Below are 17,927 nucleotides of genomic sequence, written 5' to 3'. Positions count from 1 at the left end.
GACTCTCAGGAGTGTGTTTTACAGAAGCACAGACGTTACCCAGAGAATTCCAAAGTCATAGAATTGCCTCACAGTTTTAATGCTTTTTGCTTCACTTTGATATTTCCCTAAAGGATTCAATGCCTCCTGTCTCTTTCTGGACAGAAAGTCCTTTTGTAATGCCCTGATAGTGCAGATTTTTTTTTTTATTATTATTTAAAAGCTTACTATGGAGCTGTTTTGCCTTCCATGACAGTCAGTCCCCAGGAATTATTTTGCTTTTACATAATTTGCACATCTGTGTTCAGTCTGGGGTGTGAAAACCAGCAGAATGCTGGTCGTTAATAACAACCATATATCCATTGCTTTCCAATTGCCCCTATGATGCTCCTGAAGTCATTGGCAATTCATCATCTTGTGGTAACTCAAAATGAGCAAGTGCAAGTGGTGAATTCCTACTGGTTTAGTGTGGCTATTAAGTGTCCTCATTGTACCTTACATCTTGAAGAGCTCTTGACACTGCAGGACAGTTTCAGTTCACCTGTCACTGAACTGTGACCACCTCTGCAACAGGCATGGCAAGTATTGAACAGGTTCCTTTTGATCCAAACTAAGCTCTGAGGGTAGGAGCTGTTGATTATTTGTGGCAGACGTTTGCCTGTCCTACAATGACATGGGAGAACAGCTCTTTAAATCACAGTTCTGTCAGCAGCTGCAAACATCTGCGGATGTGAGATCTGTAATCTCTCCTCTCAGACCTTGACATCGCTGTTTAATCTCTGCTATTTGTGTTTTGGTTTTATTTTATTTTTTTTTAGGAGTCATGTAAAATCCACTGCAGGAATGAATCACCACACATTTCTCATTCCAATGGTAGTAGATATTGCAGAAATCCATGCATATGCCTGTATGTGTGTGTATATGTACACATGCACATACATATGTAAATAAGACCACAAGGAACTCTACTGCAAACATACCGTGGAAGCCAAACAGAGACAGCAGTCAGTATATGGGATGGAGCTGTTTAGTTTTCAGGTGGTGCATCACTGCAAGTAGATGTGCCTCAGTGTCCTGGTCAGCCCTGATGGTGACACCCATGAGAGCCCCATACATGCCTCAAGGACAATAAACCCAGAGAGGTGTGATTGTTCCCTATTAAAGCGCTCATTGTTTTGGAACCGACAACTTCCTTTCCTGATCAAAGAGCTGCCTTTGATTAATCAGTTTTGAAATGAATGCATTTCTAAGCTCTCGCTTTTTGCTTTTCTTCGGGGACATATTTCAAAAGCCTTTTGATCTCTGGTGATAGGTGTTTAGTAAAAGGCAGGTATGCTTTTACAAAAAGAACCATGGAAGTCTTGTTGTAAAGGGTAACTAAAGCCCTGATCAGAAAACATTCAGAACACGTGTTCAGCAGGTCCACTGGCTTCAGCAGGCCTGTGCACACTCACAGGGTTGCTCCTGTGCTCAGTCTTCACCAGGATCAATGGTTTTATAAGGTAAAATCAGGTTGCTGGTCTGTGAAAAAAAAAAAGGGTAATATCTACTGCAAAGGTCAGAAAATATTAATGTGGCATCTTACACTAACAGAGTACAGGCAGCACAAATCTCTACAAATAGGCTTCCTGCTGGTAACCAATTGAAATGTAGGAGGTAGTTAGTGTCTCTCAATTGTAAGTGTCATTTGATCCCCAGGGAGATATTTAATGGATGATATTTCCCTACAGAGTCCTGTCTTTTCTTTCTGTACTTCATTAGTAACAGCTCAGGGTCCTCCTGTTCATAAAAAATGTATGCACTGCTTACCTGATTTTTCACATTTCACACACTGTATTTGGAAAATCGATGTTTTTCCTACAGAATTAAATAAAATACTTTACCTTTAATTATATGGTGTCTTCCTGTCTGCAAGCAGGTTTTCCCCACTACTTATTACCAAGCCAAAGAAAAGGAAAGAACAAATCAGGGAAAATATAGTAGTACCTGAATAAAATAATGGCTATTTGCAAATCCACTTGCCCTGAAAGTTTTCCCTCTCCCCATCCAAACTGTATGTTCTGAATTGGTCTTAGGGATACTTCAGAATGCAGCTCCTATCTGTGGAGAGGTATCCATGGGAAATGGATGCCTTGCTCCTTCTGCAGGGGTGGACCTGTGATATGAAACACTCGTTTTACTGAGTATGAATAATTTTATCTGTAAGTGGAATCTTGCAGTTGTTTGACAGGGTAGAGCATTACTCTCTTGCTGCTGTTAGAAGGCGAAAAAAATCACTCAAAGAACTCAAAATACAAGATGTAGAGCTACCTGGAGTAATTTCAGATTCACAACTCAATCTGTTACAAAAATCCAAGTGTTTCCCTGGTGGTTCAGGGAAACTATACTGACCCACCTTTCTCTCTCCTAGGATCAGGGGCTGCTGTTCATTTTCTGATACTGTCTTGGTTGACTGCTCTCATGTTTTCTCAAAATATTTTAACTCAAATTTCCTTTCTTGTAACCTTGATCAACTGCCCAATATGCAGATTATTTAGTAACAGAATAGTAACCTTACTTTAATGGTGTAATTAATACAATAAAACACTTTAACGTGCAAATAGAGAGGCTCCCAGGAACTGTTCTGTGTTGTTGGGGTTCAGTTCAGAAATGCAGCTCTCTCTGCCTTTGTGGCTGCAGTGTTCCTGCATGGGGCATTTGCCTGGGGTGGCAGAGAACACCCCATGCTGCCTGTCATAATCCAGTCCTTTTGTCCCCTGTGGCCCATGAAGATGCTCTGGATTCTTTGCAAGTGGAAAAAATCCAATAGTGGGCTAAAAAGTGCTTTTTTACACTAGACATCAGCTCTGCAGGTGCAGGTGCTCGCTGCAGATGTTTGATGTGGTCCTGAGAACTGGGCTCTCCTGAAGTGAGGCTGCTCACCTTTCCACTGGACACTTTCCACCACCCCAAGGAGCTGCTCCTCCAAGTCTGACCCTGTGTTTGCACTTACACACGTTTGAGTGCTTTGCTGAAGCAAAGCATCCAGTTTCAATATTGACTTGTTTTTGTAAAGTTGAGCATGTTGTGTTTGGTTACATAGCTTGGGGTGGTGAGAGAAATCCATTAAACTTGGAGTTAATTAGTATGGGAAGATTGTAATTTATCTAGATTGCCTGAATGAAAGTAAGGGCATTGCTATTTAATTAGCAAGTGCATTTGGATTTTTAGATTATTTTTTCCTTTTTGATTTTATTCAAAATATTGTGAGTGCTTTGCAGGTAATGAAAGAAGAATAGATTAAGGACAGGAGACTGAAAAGACATTAAAAACCTATGGCATAATATGAATTTTTTTGCTATTAAGTACATGCTTTTGATCAGATAAGAGAACTTCTATTGCTGTGGTCTGTTCTCATTTTTTATCTAAATTATAGCTAGAAAAGATTTTTTAAATAACAAAGTCCTAATTTATATTATCAGGAAAGACCACATTTATAGAATTATTAAACCAGAACATGCCTGTTTGTTGCTTCTTCTGCTTCCCTATTTTTGAGACCTTACACTGAAGTGATGGGTGATTTCAAGAAATGTTTACACTCAGCTGTGTTTTGTACTGTGTGCTGCTTTCTAATTTTCCTTAATTTAAGATAAGCCATTGCAGATTGAAACTTCACTAAGATCATTACTTCTACTAAGTAACAAGTGATAGGACAAGAGGAAATGACCTCAAGTTGCACCGGGGAGGTTTAGATTGGAATTAGGAGAAATTTCTTCACCAAAGGGTTGTAAAACATTGGCACAGGCTGCCCAGGGCAGTGGTGGAGTCACCATTCCTGGAGGGGTTTAAAAGGTGTGTAGATGTGGCACTTGGGGACATGGTTTAGTGGTGGCCTTGGCAGTGCTGGGTATACGGTTGGACTTGATGATCTTAAAAGTAATTTCCAACATAAATGATCTTATGATCCACAGTTACTCTCCCTCATGGACAGTGATGCTGCTTTGGTTCACGGGAATGGGTCATATCCATCCAGTTCCTGATCCTGCCGTGTGCGTCCCGCTGGTGTGAGGGACTGTGGGACGGGGTGTCGTTGTGCAAAGTGCACTGAATAAAGTCCAGAAAGCTCTCTTCCAGGAGCGTTACTGCCTGGACAACATGTTTAGTCTGTCCTTCCATCCATCCATCCATTGCTTTCCAGTGAGGGACATGGGGCTCACCCCACACAGGGCGGCGTTTCTGTGCAGCCCTGACTCAGAGTCACGTCTCACGGCTACTTGGGGCGGCACCAGCCCTGCGGTGCTTTTATTGTGCATAACACGCGTGTTTGCTTTATCGACTCCGGCTGTGCTTTCCCCCGCCCCACTCGAGGCCCGGCCGGGGCTGAGCGCGGCCATGGCGGCGGCGCCTGAGGGACATCCCCGCGCGGCGCGCGCCCCCTGCTGCGCGTCCCGCGCCTTCGCCTCATGGCCGGGCCGTGCCCGGGAGAGCCGGCCGGGATGGGGGAAAGGAAACCTGGGTGTGGGGCTTTCCTCACTCCGCGGGCCGCGGGAAGGACCGGCATTAGCTAGATGGTCATCACCTTTATAATCTCGACTTTTAATGCAGGTATTTACAGCTGCCGTATCTCCATACGGCTCCCTTTTGCCTCCCGCGAGCGGTGATAGTATCGCTTCCCTGCCTCCCAGGACTGCTGTGAGTAAACGCTTTAGAGAATTATTTGGCTGGGGTAGTCTTTTCCAAGTGCTCTGGTAAAATTGGCTCCTGTAGTTGTGTTAGTTGTTGTACAACTGCGGTGTTTTGTAAAGCACGCAGATCAAGGGAGGGGGTTCTGCCCCTCGGCTCAGGTGAGACCTCGCCTGCAGAGCTGCCTCAGCTCCGGGGGCCCAGCACGGGAAGGACATGGAGCTGTTGGAGCGAGTCCAGAGGGAATAGAGCACCTCTGCTGTGAGGGAAGGCTGAAAGAATTGGGATTATTCAGCCTGGAGAGGGCTTTGGAGTGGCCAAATTACAGCCTTCCAGTACCTGAAGGGAGCCTGCAAGAAGGATGGAGAGAGACTATTTACAAGGGTCTGGAGTGACAGGACAAGGGAGAATGGCTTCAAACTAAAAGAGAGTAGGTTTAGATTGGATACTAGGAAAAAATTCTTTCCTGTGAGAATGGTGAGGCACTGGCACAGGTTGCCCAGAGAAGCTGCTGCCCCATCCCTGGAATTGTTCAAGGCCACTGATGGGGCTCTGAGCAACCTGGGATAGTGAAAAATGTCTCTGCTCATGGCAGGGGTGTTGGAACAAGATGACCTTTAAAGTCCCTTCCAACCCAAACCGTTTTATATTTTGGGTTCTACGATCTTCTGTGACTGTTCTCTTTGTGCACACTGCTGTAGGAATTACATGCCCTGGCAACAAGTATTCCCATGCTGAAAGAAGTTTCTGGAACTTCTGCATTCCCCACTTTAGTGGTTGTAATCTAAAAATCCACATTTCTAGTGTGCGGTGTGCTGTCAAAGCTGAGATCTGCAGGATTTGAACAACTTTGTGACAGCTGCAGGATGGCATTTCAGTTTCCATGGAAACTGGCACTGGCTCTACAAAATCAAGGTGAAGTGTTGGCTGATTATCTAATAATAAAGCTGAGCATTTAAATATGAAGTTCTTCACCTTCCTTCTGCTGAAAGAATTTCCATTCCCCCAGCACACAGCAAACACGATAGAGGTCTTGTGATTCAAATTGTTGTCACAGCTTGGGCTGTGTAATCTCCTTTCCAGAGATGAAAGACAGAATTCAGCCTTGACCTGTTTAGCCACGGAGCCTCATACTCTGCTGTTAAGATAAAGGTCCAATTTGCCCTCATAACTGCTGCACAGACCGACACCATTGTTTATATGACAAATTGCAGAATAAAAGAAGTTCTTTTGCTTTACTGTGTGTTTTTATACTATGCATTTCCAGAACATTTTTGTGCTCAAATACATTTTCTTGTAACTAGTTCTCATTGCCTAAACTTTTTATCTGCCCACACTCTTGCTTATCACCTGAATTTAATCTCTCTTTGGCTTTGCACTCACTGGACTCTTGTTTTGAATCAGTGAGTTTGATCGTTTTGCTGAACATTCCTTTTTTCAGGTCATTGATTTCTAAGGTTAACAAAATGAATCCTCCCACTGCTCCTTGTTCCGTCCCACTAATCTCTTTGCTATATCCTGAACCGCTCAATTACCTTTTGTCTTCAATTTCAGATGCATTTATCGAACCCACAGATCAGTCTTTAGTGCAGGAAGCAGTTTCATACTGGATTCAAGAACATGTTCGTGTGAATATTTCTCATACTTACACCTCAATTTGCTAAGGCTGTTTAAATTTCCTTGGTTAATTTGCTTCTTGACATGCCCTTTAAAGTGTACTTTCTCTGGTGCTTATTTTTTGCCAGAGAAGTCTTTCTTTCTAACCTCTATACTTTTCCATCTGCTCTTGAGTAGTATCTTCCACTATTTGATAGTGTTGACTTTCCACTTTGCAGCACTTTATCTTTTCTACCCTTCTGAATCATTTGACTCCTTTGTCATCCTTTGTTCATTTTAGGAAGAGAGTAAGAGGCAATATTCTTCTGAAGGACATTTGCTCTGCTTTCCTTAAGAGGAAATTGGGGATTTTCTTAGGCCTGTTAGTGCTGTTTTATATCACTAACTCCATGTCTCACTCTTTTGGACTGGGACATGATCAGCTGTGTCTCAGCTCGGACATACAGAGGAGAGCACAAAGGCAAAAACCCAAAGCAGCAATGTTTGTGGCCTAACACCCCATGATACCCTCTGAATCACCTGGAAAAAAAATTAATGGAGAAAGGGGCAGAGCATAGGTCTTAATCCTTTTATATGATCTTTCTCAAACCCAAATGACCCCTGTTGCATGTATCTGAGTCTGCTGTCACAGATACTGTCTTTGCTAGGAATGCATTATGGAGAAGAAAGGGCTTTTTACACATTCATTAGCATGTCAAGGGGTTGTCTTTAAGTGTATTACAACAGCAAGGGCCACATATCTGTCACAAATGTAATAAAAGAAGCTCAAACTAAACTTCTGGCTGCAGAAAGCCCCTGTGCAGTCTGTCTAGGGCTTTGTCACTCTCAGCTGCATTTTGCATATCAGAAATCTTTTCAGTGCCCAAAGACCATGTAGCCATTTACCAGCCACACTGACATCCCATAACAAGTCTCTGTACCTTTGGCAGTGGCTCAGAGGGCTGGGATCTCAGGAATAGACAATAAAACTGAAGCTCTCAGGCACAGTAGCTTGTTTGCTAAAGAGAGGTACATTTTTTACAGTAACTGAATATGACTGAAGATAAGAGTCTGATACCAGAACACTGAGGAGGAATACAAAGGACACCACTCCTAATCAACAAGCTTGCATAGAAATACAGTTTCTCTTTAGAAGAAAAGCCAAGAGAAGTTCTGCCTTGGAAAGTACTTTTTGACAAAAACTGGGGTTTATAGAATTTGTTATCTTAGATGATCCCATTCTACTTTAAATGTATCACGCTTATTAACAGAGCCCTTCTGAAGTCCTGTAATTTTGTTCACAGGGGAACTGAAGATCTGGGCTTCTCTGAGGAAACACAGAAGTTGAATGTGTGACATGAGCACCCCAAAAACCTCACAGTAAATCCCCTCCCATTCAGACAATTATCTCCCAATCAGTGCATTTGAGAAATTACGAAAAACCCCAAGCCCACAATACCCATAGGCTTTAAATTAGAGGTGGGGAAGGTGTGTCACATTTAAAAAAGAAATGGCCACAAAGGCACTTTTGTTTAAAAGCCTGCAGGGTACTCTGAAATGCCTCATAGCAGGGGGCAAAGCCTGGCAGAGCAGGAAGCTGATAGTAGATGATAGTCTGCAACAGGCATGGAGTTCATACAGCCTTGAACATTGAGTATGAATTCAAATTGAATATGTTTTTCTGAGCATCTTTGAGTTACTGGCTGTTGCATTTTTTGGAAGAGAAGCTTTAATGAGTAGTTGGGGAGTAATATGAGAAAGAAAAGAAGAATTAACAGCTTGGAAAAAAAACTTTCTGAAAAAGATTAGAGTGTTGTGTCACTTCACAAAGTGGTAGACATGTGGACCCTTGTACAGCACCAAAATACTGCTAGCAGGTAGCTCTCCAAGAGCAGGTCATCAGCCACTACAGTCTGACTAAAGTCTATTAGCTTAAAAAGAGGGTCTTTTAAGACAGGAGGAAAAAAGACAACATAATTAGGTGGTCTGCTTCATTGGAAGCACCTAGGCTGTTCTCAACCTGGACACATCAGTTCCCTTATAGAAGAAATACTCATTCAACAGCATTTTGTGTGACTTCCATTTCCAGTAATATTGTTGTAACATAGGAAACAGAGGTAAGTTCATCTGAAGCATTTTCTTCTTTGAAACAGACAGCAGAAGGAACAGAAAAATTATAGGAGGTAGTGAGTTTAGCAAACTTGCACATAAAACAATCTTTCATAAGAATAAAATGCTGCATTTACAGCTGTAAATGTACACACCTGTATAAGTTAAAAATACAAAGCTACTTTTCTTTTTTAGCTCAGAGAATGAAAAAATCAAGTGCTGGATTTAAAATGGTGAACCTCATTGCACTGGCAAAATGAAACCATTTATGCAACATTGGGCTTTTAACTTATCCTAAGTGAGAAAGTTAGACAGTTGGTGCAACCAAAGTGCAGTTGAGTTCTTCACTGTGTGTACATTTTGACTGGCTTGTAAAAAGAATGTCGAAGTTCATGACTCTCCCTGGCAGCTTCCTTTGATGACTGAAGAAAACATGATCTGCAACATAGTGGGCCACAGCCTGACTCTGAATGATTAGACAGGTGTTCATCAGACAGTGGAGAAAAGTCAAAGTCAGCTACCTGGAAAAAGAACATCAAAGAGATCATTTTTAGTTTTGTTCCTTCTGGTTTAAGTGAGTCCAGCAAAAATACATAGGGCCAGAAATGGCACTTGGTCCTCAACCATTTTCAGTCAGTCACCAACTTCAAATAGACTTCTGATTCAAACCTGCTGCTCATAGGCAGTCTCTCTACAGGTAAGTTATTCTCATTGTGGCACAACGTAAAGGGTATTAGATACTTTGCAAAGCACCATGGAAGCTACTTTTGATTTAGGAACTCGTGCTTCTTACAAACATATTTTGTAGCAAATAAAAGGTGTATCAAAGCTGGAAGGGAGCTGGAGGGATGAAGGTCACATACTAGGAGTAGGTAACAATTCAGTGCTGTTTTAGGCAATGTACCCCTCCTATTTTATTATCCTATATCCTCTTGCACTATCTCTCTGCTTTCTTTTGTGTAACTACTCTGAGGTAGATCCTCTGGGAGAGATATTTCAGTGCAAGCATCTGCTTGAGAATATTACCAAATTGCTCATGGAAACTTGATTTAGAGTTCTCTGCAATAGGCCAGACACACGCCTGTTGCTAAAAGTGTTTGCTTACACTGCTTAGATTTTTCAGTGGAACAGATCATACATACCAGGGAAATGTTCCCTCCTGCTCCACTTGTCTGGGGATTACAGAACCTGTCATACTAAATACCTTTCATGGCTAAAAGATACTTATTTACTGTCCCAGCTGAAAGCAGGAGTAACTGAATACCTCCACAAGATCTTTTTGTTGTGTGTTACTTCGGAAGGTCGTGTACAGCACCAGCAGCAACATCACTGAAACCAGAGCGATGCAGACCAGGACTAAGAAAGCTGGGTGGATCCCTAGGAAAGAGCACAAGGACACATTCTTGGAGTGATACAGTACCCTGAAAAGGGGCAACAGTGAGAAGGAAAAGATGGAGAAGTTTTAGGAGAAGCTCTTGTATTTATAGAACAAAGGAGATGTGTGTAAGAGGGAATAAATTTTCCATCCTGGATTACTCCATGCCTTTCTGAAATCTCAGAAGAGGGAAAAGGTCTTTCCCATTTTACCTGCCTTTTCTCTTGAACAACCTAAAAAACCCCACCCCATTACTTGTGTTAGCCCTGACTGGACAGGGTGTTTGTACCTCTGTGGTACTCCAAGAGGATAGGAAAGGACAGGATTGTTTCACTTTCACAGCAGCCTCCAGGACAGAGGATTTAGCCCTGAATGCACATTAGTGCCTTCTGGAGTGATCTGCCCTGTCTGTACACAAGTGCTGCCCATGGTAAGATGGGGTAACTATTCTGTATCACAAGGTTGCCCTCTGTCCTCTTCATCTGGCCACCTAACCACTTTCCCAGATGATTTGGGAACCCAAGAGGGGCACATGTGACCATGTGTGGGGGAGCCAGCAGGGATCGCTTGCGGGGGGGACAGAAATCTGTAATGAAATGGAGGCCTGGAGAAATCTGCTCTCAAAAACCCCATAACTAAACTAAACTAAAAGGAGAATTGAGACTGTTTAACTAAGTGAGTGTGACAGATGTAGATTTTCCTAATTATCCTTTCTAACTACCAAAACTGGACTATTTAAACTGAAAAATATGTAATTTAAGTAATATAGCCTTCCCAGAAAACTTACTACCTTCAAGACACCCCTGGGACTAAGGGTTCAGCAGACTGCAAGAAGCTCAGAGCAATTACAGCAGGCACATTATAAACTCTCCTTTCTCTTATTCCTATCCTTTTAGGAATCTATACAAAGTTTTCAGAAACCTCATCAGCAGGCAGGTTAATTCTTAATTGTCCTTAACCTGTTTGAGACTGTCAGTGCCCTGACAGGTGGGAACCTCTCTCCCTGCTCCTCACCTGTTGGCCACACTTTTATCCCGTGGTAGGTTTGCAGCATCGTGACGCCGTTCTCCACTCTGATGCTGAGGCAATACTGCCCCGCGTCTCTGAAGGTGTGGCTGAGATTGTAGCAGGAGCTACTGATCTCCACCAGATGGCATTTGTCACCTTCAAGTGGAATGCACTCGGATTTTATAAGCCAGCATAGTGCCAGTGGTGGGCTGAAAGGAAAAGAGCAAAAAGACACGGCAGAAAAAAGTGAAAAATTCACGAAAATTTCAGGTAAGAGCTTGGTTAAACTTATGTAATAATTTTAAAAATAATGAAGGTAATCTAAATACAAATAGAGAAGTAATTAACCTCACAAGTGTTTGGTTTACAGCATTTGCCAAGTGAAAAGGTTCTTTGTGGTGCTCCTGTGAAGGTAAGTCTTTCAGCTGAGAGCTGAATACCTGTGTGGGTCACTGGCAGGCCACTGTGCGTAGAAAACTCCACAGTCATTCTCCAAAAAAGATAAAAGGAGGCTTTTTTCCCTGCACTTCCAAGGGAGTATATGTTGTTTGTTCTTTGTCCTTCTCACACAGAAATCATTGTCTGTGCTACTGAAGCACACCCAAGACTTTTCTAATTAAAAACACCCTGCAGCTGAAACTGGAAAGAATGTAAGATGAGCTCTGGACAATGGGCTAACAGCTGGAAAAGGTAAATTAATTGCAAGGACCACAGCATTCCCTTACAATAACAAAAGGTTTTTATTTGTTATCAAGCAATCTAGTGCAACCCACTTTATGTCCATATGGCTTCTCACCATGTCTAATTGATGCTTTTCACTTACATTTCCAGGCCTCTGTTCCAACTGATGCTGCCCAAACTCACCTTATGCACTATGGACTTTGATTCTGACATCAGATAGAGCTTTTCTTTGCCCCATTTTATTAGTTTTTGTTTCTTATCTCTTTATGACGTTCTCTGCTAAAGAAAGCAGCTCATTTTCTAGCTTTGTTTTTGATAACCCATCTCTCAAGCCTTTGTCATTGCTTCTCTATCTTAAACTCCCATTGCATCAGCCCCAGTCCTGTGACTAGGAGGTTACCAAGCCTGCTTTTAGTGACCTCAGGTTTGACTGTAATGGTTTTTGCTGTTTTCACTTTTTGGGGAATGAAGTCTTGTTTGCTACTCACGTGCCATTGATATGAAGAGATAAATTCAAGTTTTCCATTACGTGAGTTTCTCTGGAGCCCACTACATTAATACTTTTAACAGCATCTGAAAAGAAATAAAAAGGCAGCATGTCACACTCCACATGGAAACTTGAAACTCACTGGTTTTCCAGTGAAGGTTTGTTTTCAGAGTCTTAGCAGATTTGAGCTCCATCAACCACACAAATAATAATATTTGTCTCATACCCAAAAAGGAAACCTACCAGTAGAGATGTTGTAAGTTTTCTGAATTTTTGATGATTTCTTTTTAATATATAATCAACTACTTTATTAATTCTTTAAATTTTTCCTTCCATGTTTATTTACTCCTGAAGCTGACCAAATTAATGAGACTTTCCTAATGCCTGTTTTAACTTATGTATTGTTCAGGATTAGCTGGTATAAACTGACAAATCCAGCAAAAGTTATAGTCAACATTGTTTTAAGTGTATGTGAGATTTCAAAAAAGACAGTAAATTTTTGTTGTAGGTTAAAAAGAAACAGAAGATTTTATATGTTTTCCCCCCATTTTTCTGCACTAGAACAGCACAAAGTCCATTTTGCAATGAAAACACTTCATTGAATCATGCTGGCCAGTTCTTGCATGTGAAACTGTGCTGAAGTTGTGTTACCACTTTAAAGCTAGATTTTATCTGTACAAATATAGCAAGTTGTGGATTGAATATGCAAAATGTTTTTTGATTACCCAAGAGCTCCAGAGCTGTGGTAAAATCCCCAGTTTTCTGCATAATTTCTCTTTCGTGGATGATGCTTCCAATTTGCTCCCATTCAGCTACGACTTTCAGGTGCACCGTGCGGTTCCCCAGGGAAGAGCAGTTACAGTAGACAAAGGGTTCCTTGGTAATCTGGTAAACTCTGTGTGAAACAGGAAAAGGTTTAGAATCCAAATTGCCTTTTACCAAGTGCTTGCAGATTTCTGGTTTAAAATAGGACAAGCTCCAATATATTTTCTTTACAGACTCCAGTCGCTGTGATTCTAATTCTGCTTTATGTCCCTGTCAATGAGGATTCATGTCTATGGCATTATCTATAGAACTACAATCACCATAAGATCTGGAGTAAACTTGTGCATTTTTAATCAAAGAAACTAAAAATTATGCTAAAAGAATTCACAAAGTGAAATAGGAATAGTCAGTATATTAAGAAAACAACTTTCATAGCAGGCAGACTTAAGTTAACTGAAAGTAAGGTGGGGGGGAGAAAGAAAGAAACAAGATAGTATTCAGAGACTAAAGCTTACATCTCACATCTCTCTTTGCCTATACATGTAATCATCTTCAAATAAGATAAATAACTGAATGGTTTTTTCCTCCCTACTGCCATGTGACTTTACCCATGGTTTTATTTCTAATGGTTCTGAGTGCTGTTCTACCCCTGGTAAAGTGCACCTGCATGTTGAGACACTCTCCACTTTCGAAAGCTCCTCACCAAACTGTTGTATAGTTATGGATAGCTGGTCATGATAACAGCTCCTTGTTACCCAACCACTGCTTCCATTCTCCTTAAGTGCACAAATTATTCACATACACAACAACCACCTGTTAATGGAGATCTGCAGGCACAATGATGTTTTAAAATAATTTACAAGCTGCTTATTCCATTTCACTCAGTTTGGCTCATCACACACACAGGGTAATACATGTAAGCATATATCTGAACAAGAAATCTAGGTCTTTAAAACATCATCATTTTGTGAGCACCCAGTGAATTTAGATTTTCACAATTCACCAGGGTGACATGCCAAGGATGTACCAACTCACAAAGGCATATGCTTTGTCTTGGGATTTAACTATGATTTTTCTCTAGATGAGCATCTGAATCAGACCCATCTTGAATACTCCTTCAAGCCAACCAAGTAACCACACCTACCCGTCTCCAAAATCCCAGTTGTAGACAAATGATGCTGACTTGAAGTAATGACTTGGGTCGTGAAGAGAGAAGGAAATCCGGGTCACTGTGCCCGTGGAGGAACTAGAACCCCGTGTGACAACTTCACTGTCTTCTATCTGGGCAATGGTGAGATTCCCTGTGATAAATTCTGCAGAATAATAAGGTGGGAAAAGAATGACAGTATATGTCACTTCCATAACATACTTTGTGTGTGTATCAAAACATTACTGCTTAAGTTTTTCTGTGTCCTACTCCAAGTGGTTAAGTGTATTTTATATCTATTATTCAGTGTTGTTACATATGTTAATGAGGCAGTGAAATTAAAATACTCATTTAGGGTTATACAGTAGGTCATGATAAAACTTCTAATAGAAATAATCTTGGACTGATTAAGGTCAGTATAAACTTTTACTCTTGATGTAAAAACAAGTGGGATTAACAACAGTGTCTAGATTTAGAATCAAACCACTACACACACCCTTCATGTTTGGGGTGCTGGGGTTTATTTGTTTGTTTAGGGAGGTTTTCTATTTTGCTGGGTTTTTGTTTTTTTAGTTTTTAGCTATTTCTACATAAATTAAAATTTGACTGTGAGGAAGAACAGAGCTCTATATATTGTGAATACAGAAAGGATTAAGGTTTGATGTCTATGAGAGGTTTTATGTTGGAATTTGTTTACAAGACTGATCTAAAAGAAACACTCTAACCTGTGAATAAAGAGGTATTATGATGACACGGCAAAAAGCTGTCACTTGATGATTTCATGTCAACCTCCTGTACCAGAAATTGGGTTAATCATACCACCCCACTGGTTAATTTGTAAAAAAAAAAAAAAAAAGCATATTTATGGTTATGAATATTCCCAATAAGCTGAAATTGCACTTAGCAACATTTGAAAATGCAGCCATGATTTCATATCTGATTTCAGTACACTCATTTAGAGCTTTAAAAGAAAATGTAAAGGCTCTGTTGTGGTGATGGCCTAAGATCTGCTGTGTCATGCAACAGGGAAAATCAGCAGCCTGTCACTGCTGCTGGTCATCCTAACTTTAAAAGTAGAAATGCTGGGAAGCATTGTTTTAGGACTCTGGATGTCTCTGAACAATGCTGATGTGTGAACTGCAGCTGCTGAAGCATCTGCTTTCTAGTTCAGTTTCTCCAAGTGACAGAGGCAGGAAAATATGGGCAGGATCACACTTTATCCTGGATGTAGATAGGCTGCAGTGTGGCTCTAACTGTACTAATTGTACAATGTCACCTAAACTCACCTTCAGTCAAAGGGCTACACAAATCAAACTCTGTTGTCAGGAGCCATATTTACAACTGACTTTAATTTTCCTGGTGCTAAGAAAGGCAGCCAGCACCCTGAATACTGAATTCCTGAAGGTGTAGAGGTTGTAAAGGCAAATCTTACCTGTGATCTGAAGCACAGTGACATTTCTAGCAACCGGCCGACACAGCCAACAGTTCCTGTGAGTCACCCAGACAGATACAGGAAAAGTCCCAGGAAATTCTCCAGTCACATTAATGACAGAGTTAAACCCCTGCTCAGATTTCTCTATCAGAATCAGAGGAGCATAAATCCAGTTAAAGTGATACATGTCTGATGTGACACTTTCATTCTTCACACTTAGAGTGGCCTGAACAGTAGCTTGAGCTCCTGTTGTGATGGGACCATTGTTGGTTATTTCTAGACCATATGCCTCTGCGGAAATGAGAAGAAAAAAAGCAAACCAAACCTTGTTGTATTGCATGTTAATGTTATTTATTTATTTGCACATTTTAACTAGTCAGTTGAACCACCTCTGCTGCTCTGAATGACTCACTTTTATCTTCTCTACTTCAGCTCTTGCAACTACTGCAGTGGATGGAGTGTGAGTGAAGTTGGGTTTTATGGAAAGGATAGATTCAATTTTTCCAGAAAATAGCAGTGCAGCAACACTAAAGGATCTGCATGTGTTAAAAATTAATAAAAAACCAAGCCTAAAACCTCGAAACAAAAGGAAAGGCAACAACCACCAATAGCTGTGAACTTGGACAGAGCAGAGGATCTGGTTGCCTCCAATATGGAGCATGTTCCCTCCCTGGCTCTCCTCTCACCAGCAGGGCTGTGAGAGCAGCAGAGCTGGGAGGTTCTCATGCTGGTGCCTTCTCTCTTTCAGGAGCCACCAGATTGCTAACAGGGACAGGAACCCTTGAGCTTCAGAATGTGCATTTCTCACTCATCTGTGACCTGTAATGTGGAGGGAGCACTGGGGTCACCCAGCTCCTGTGCTGGCTTTTCTGCACCCATCAGCTTGGGATAGGGTGGAAGAAGATTCCAAAACATCTACTTAGTGCCCACATTTTATTTTACTCATCACAGGTGCTGAGCAATTCTGGAGGCAAAAGGACTGTGAGAAATGAACTGTAACATTACTGCCCGAGCAAGAACTCCACTGTTCACATTTCACAGCACAAGAAATGCCCTGAGTTCAGTTTTTTGAGTTAACAGAGAAACGCTTGTGATTTGATGAAATCTGGCACAGAGAGGTTTCATGTCTCTAGAATATTCACGCTATGCTCCACTTCAGCAGAACTTAGGAAAAAAATAGCTGGTTACCTCATGCTTATCTAGCACTTCTCCTTGGAGGTTATCGTTGTGCTGCACAAACCAGGGCCATATCGGCCCAACAGCTGCAGCAGCTGGAGTTTCAGTGGCAAACCCAAGGTCACTCAAAGAGTGATTGGCACAGCAAGACATTCCATCCAGTTCAGGGATTTCTTCTACCTTTCCGACCTCTCTCTGCAGAACGCAGCTCTGCGAATCCCACAGCGAGGGACAGCGGCTGCCCAGGTGCCTTGTGACCCGCGGCGCGGGATCAGAGGAGGGAGCAGAAGCGCAACTTTTAGGTCAGATGTGCAAAGCAGAACCCCGGCTGCTCGGGATGCCCCACCTCCACTGCAGGCTCCAAGGTCGCAGCGCCCGAGAATAAAGTTTGGGGTGGTGGAAAGGTGCCCGGAGCTGCCTCCATCCCCGGTCATAGCTATTAAGCTGGGGCAGCGAACCACCTCCCGCAGCAGTAATGCAGCTCACGGCTAATGTGTGACCTCTAGTTCTCCGCAGCCCCTCGCCCGCTCCCCGGCGGCGATGCCAGCGCGGCGCCGCGGCCCCTTACCTGCCGCCGGGAGGGCACCGAGCCCGAGCAGCAGCATCACGCAGGTCAGCCGCACCATGCTGGGGGCCGCGGGGGCCACGGGCCGGTGCCGGTGCCGGGTCTGGTACGAGGTCTAGGACCAGGTCTAGCACCGGCTCTGGCCGCGCTGGGGCCGGCGCTGCCCCCGAGGCTCTGCGGCACCTCCGTCCGCGCCCCCGGGCCGCTCCCCCGCGGCAGCGCCCAGCCCGCCTCTCCCGGGGGCAGTTCCTGCGGGATCGTGTTGGCAGCGTGACGGGGCCGCGAAGCCGACGGGGAGTTTAAACAAATAATCAATAAAACAGCGCACAAATGCCGCCCATCTACGGAGAGCGCGGGGACAGCTCTTAGGGTTCGGACGGGGTTTGTGCTGTGCTTTGGGGATGACACGCACGGGTTCGGTGTTTCTGAGGCCCCGGTGGCGCGGGGACGGCCCGGCTGCGGTTACCGGCACCTGGGCTGCGGTTACCGGGCCCGCAGCGCCCCGGAGGGCCCGTGACGGGCGCGCTGCCGCGGGGAGCCAGAGCCAGAGACCCGCAGTGGGCTGTGGGATTTTAAAATTAATTTATTTTATATTTTTTCTTTAAACTCCTCATTCGAGGCCCTTTGTCACTCCTGGTTGCGGTTTCGTTTCTCCTGGCGGATCAGCCCCCTCTGCTTGGATTCCGGCCCTGCCGCCGCTCTCCCGGGGCCCCGGCGGGCTGGGTCGAGCCGTGCCGGCCGGAGGGACCGGCAGCGGCCGCGTCTGCCCCGGTAACTCTCGCCCGCTGTTACTGGGGCCGAGGGGGCGGGCGGGGCTCGCCTCAGGCAGCGCCGGGCTGGGGCGGCTCAAGGCAGGGGTGGCACCGGGGCCGGTGAAGGGACGGGGCGGTAACGCGGAGCTCCGCGCCGGCCTCCGCCCCGGGAGAGGTGCGGGAGGCGGCACCG

At 43.5% G+C, this 17,927-nt stretch overlaps 2 protein-coding genes across 2 annotated transcripts in view; one reads left to right on the top strand and one right to left on the bottom strand.

Annotated features, from left to right (window-relative positions):
• The window catches only part of NPTX2 (neuronal pentraxin 2), a 110,780-nt gene extending 96,947 nt beyond the window's left edge, over positions 1-13,833 (top strand). Inside the window, exon 5 of the mRNA XM_051779567.1 lies at positions 13,744-13,833. Within this exon, the coding sequence (XP_051635527.1) occupies positions 13,744-13,755 (12 nt within the window). The 3' untranslated portion in view covers positions 13,756-13,833. The remainder of the gene's footprint in view (positions 1-13,743) is intronic.
• On the bottom strand, positions 8,312-17,696 carry TMEM130 (transmembrane protein 130). Its single transcript, XM_051779580.1, has 8 exons — positions 16,986-17,696; positions 15,242-15,532; positions 13,807-13,975; positions 12,623-12,792; positions 11,899-11,983; positions 10,736-10,938; positions 9,611-9,723; positions 8,312-8,867 (listed from the first exon to the last, which is right to left on the bottom strand). The coding sequence occupies exons 1-8, from the start codon at positions 17,041-17,043 to the stop codon at positions 8,691-8,693; spliced, it is 1,266 nt and encodes a 421-aa protein (XP_051635540.1). The 5' UTR covers positions 17,044-17,696; the 3' UTR covers positions 8,312-8,690.
• Between the last annotated feature and the right edge of the window lie 231 nt (positions 17,697-17,927).

The sequence above is a fragment of the Manacus candei genome, unplaced genomic scaffold (assembly GCF_025592945.1).
Source record: "Manacus candei isolate 608988 ecotype Guabito, Panama unplaced genomic scaffold, ASM2559294v1 h1tg000002l, whole genome shotgun sequence".
Classification (NCBI taxonomy): domain Eukaryota; kingdom Metazoa; phylum Chordata; class Aves; order Passeriformes; family Pipridae; genus Manacus; species Manacus candei.
Note: the sequence above shows the minus strand (reverse complement) of the source record. Positions and strands in the feature narration are given on the sequence as shown.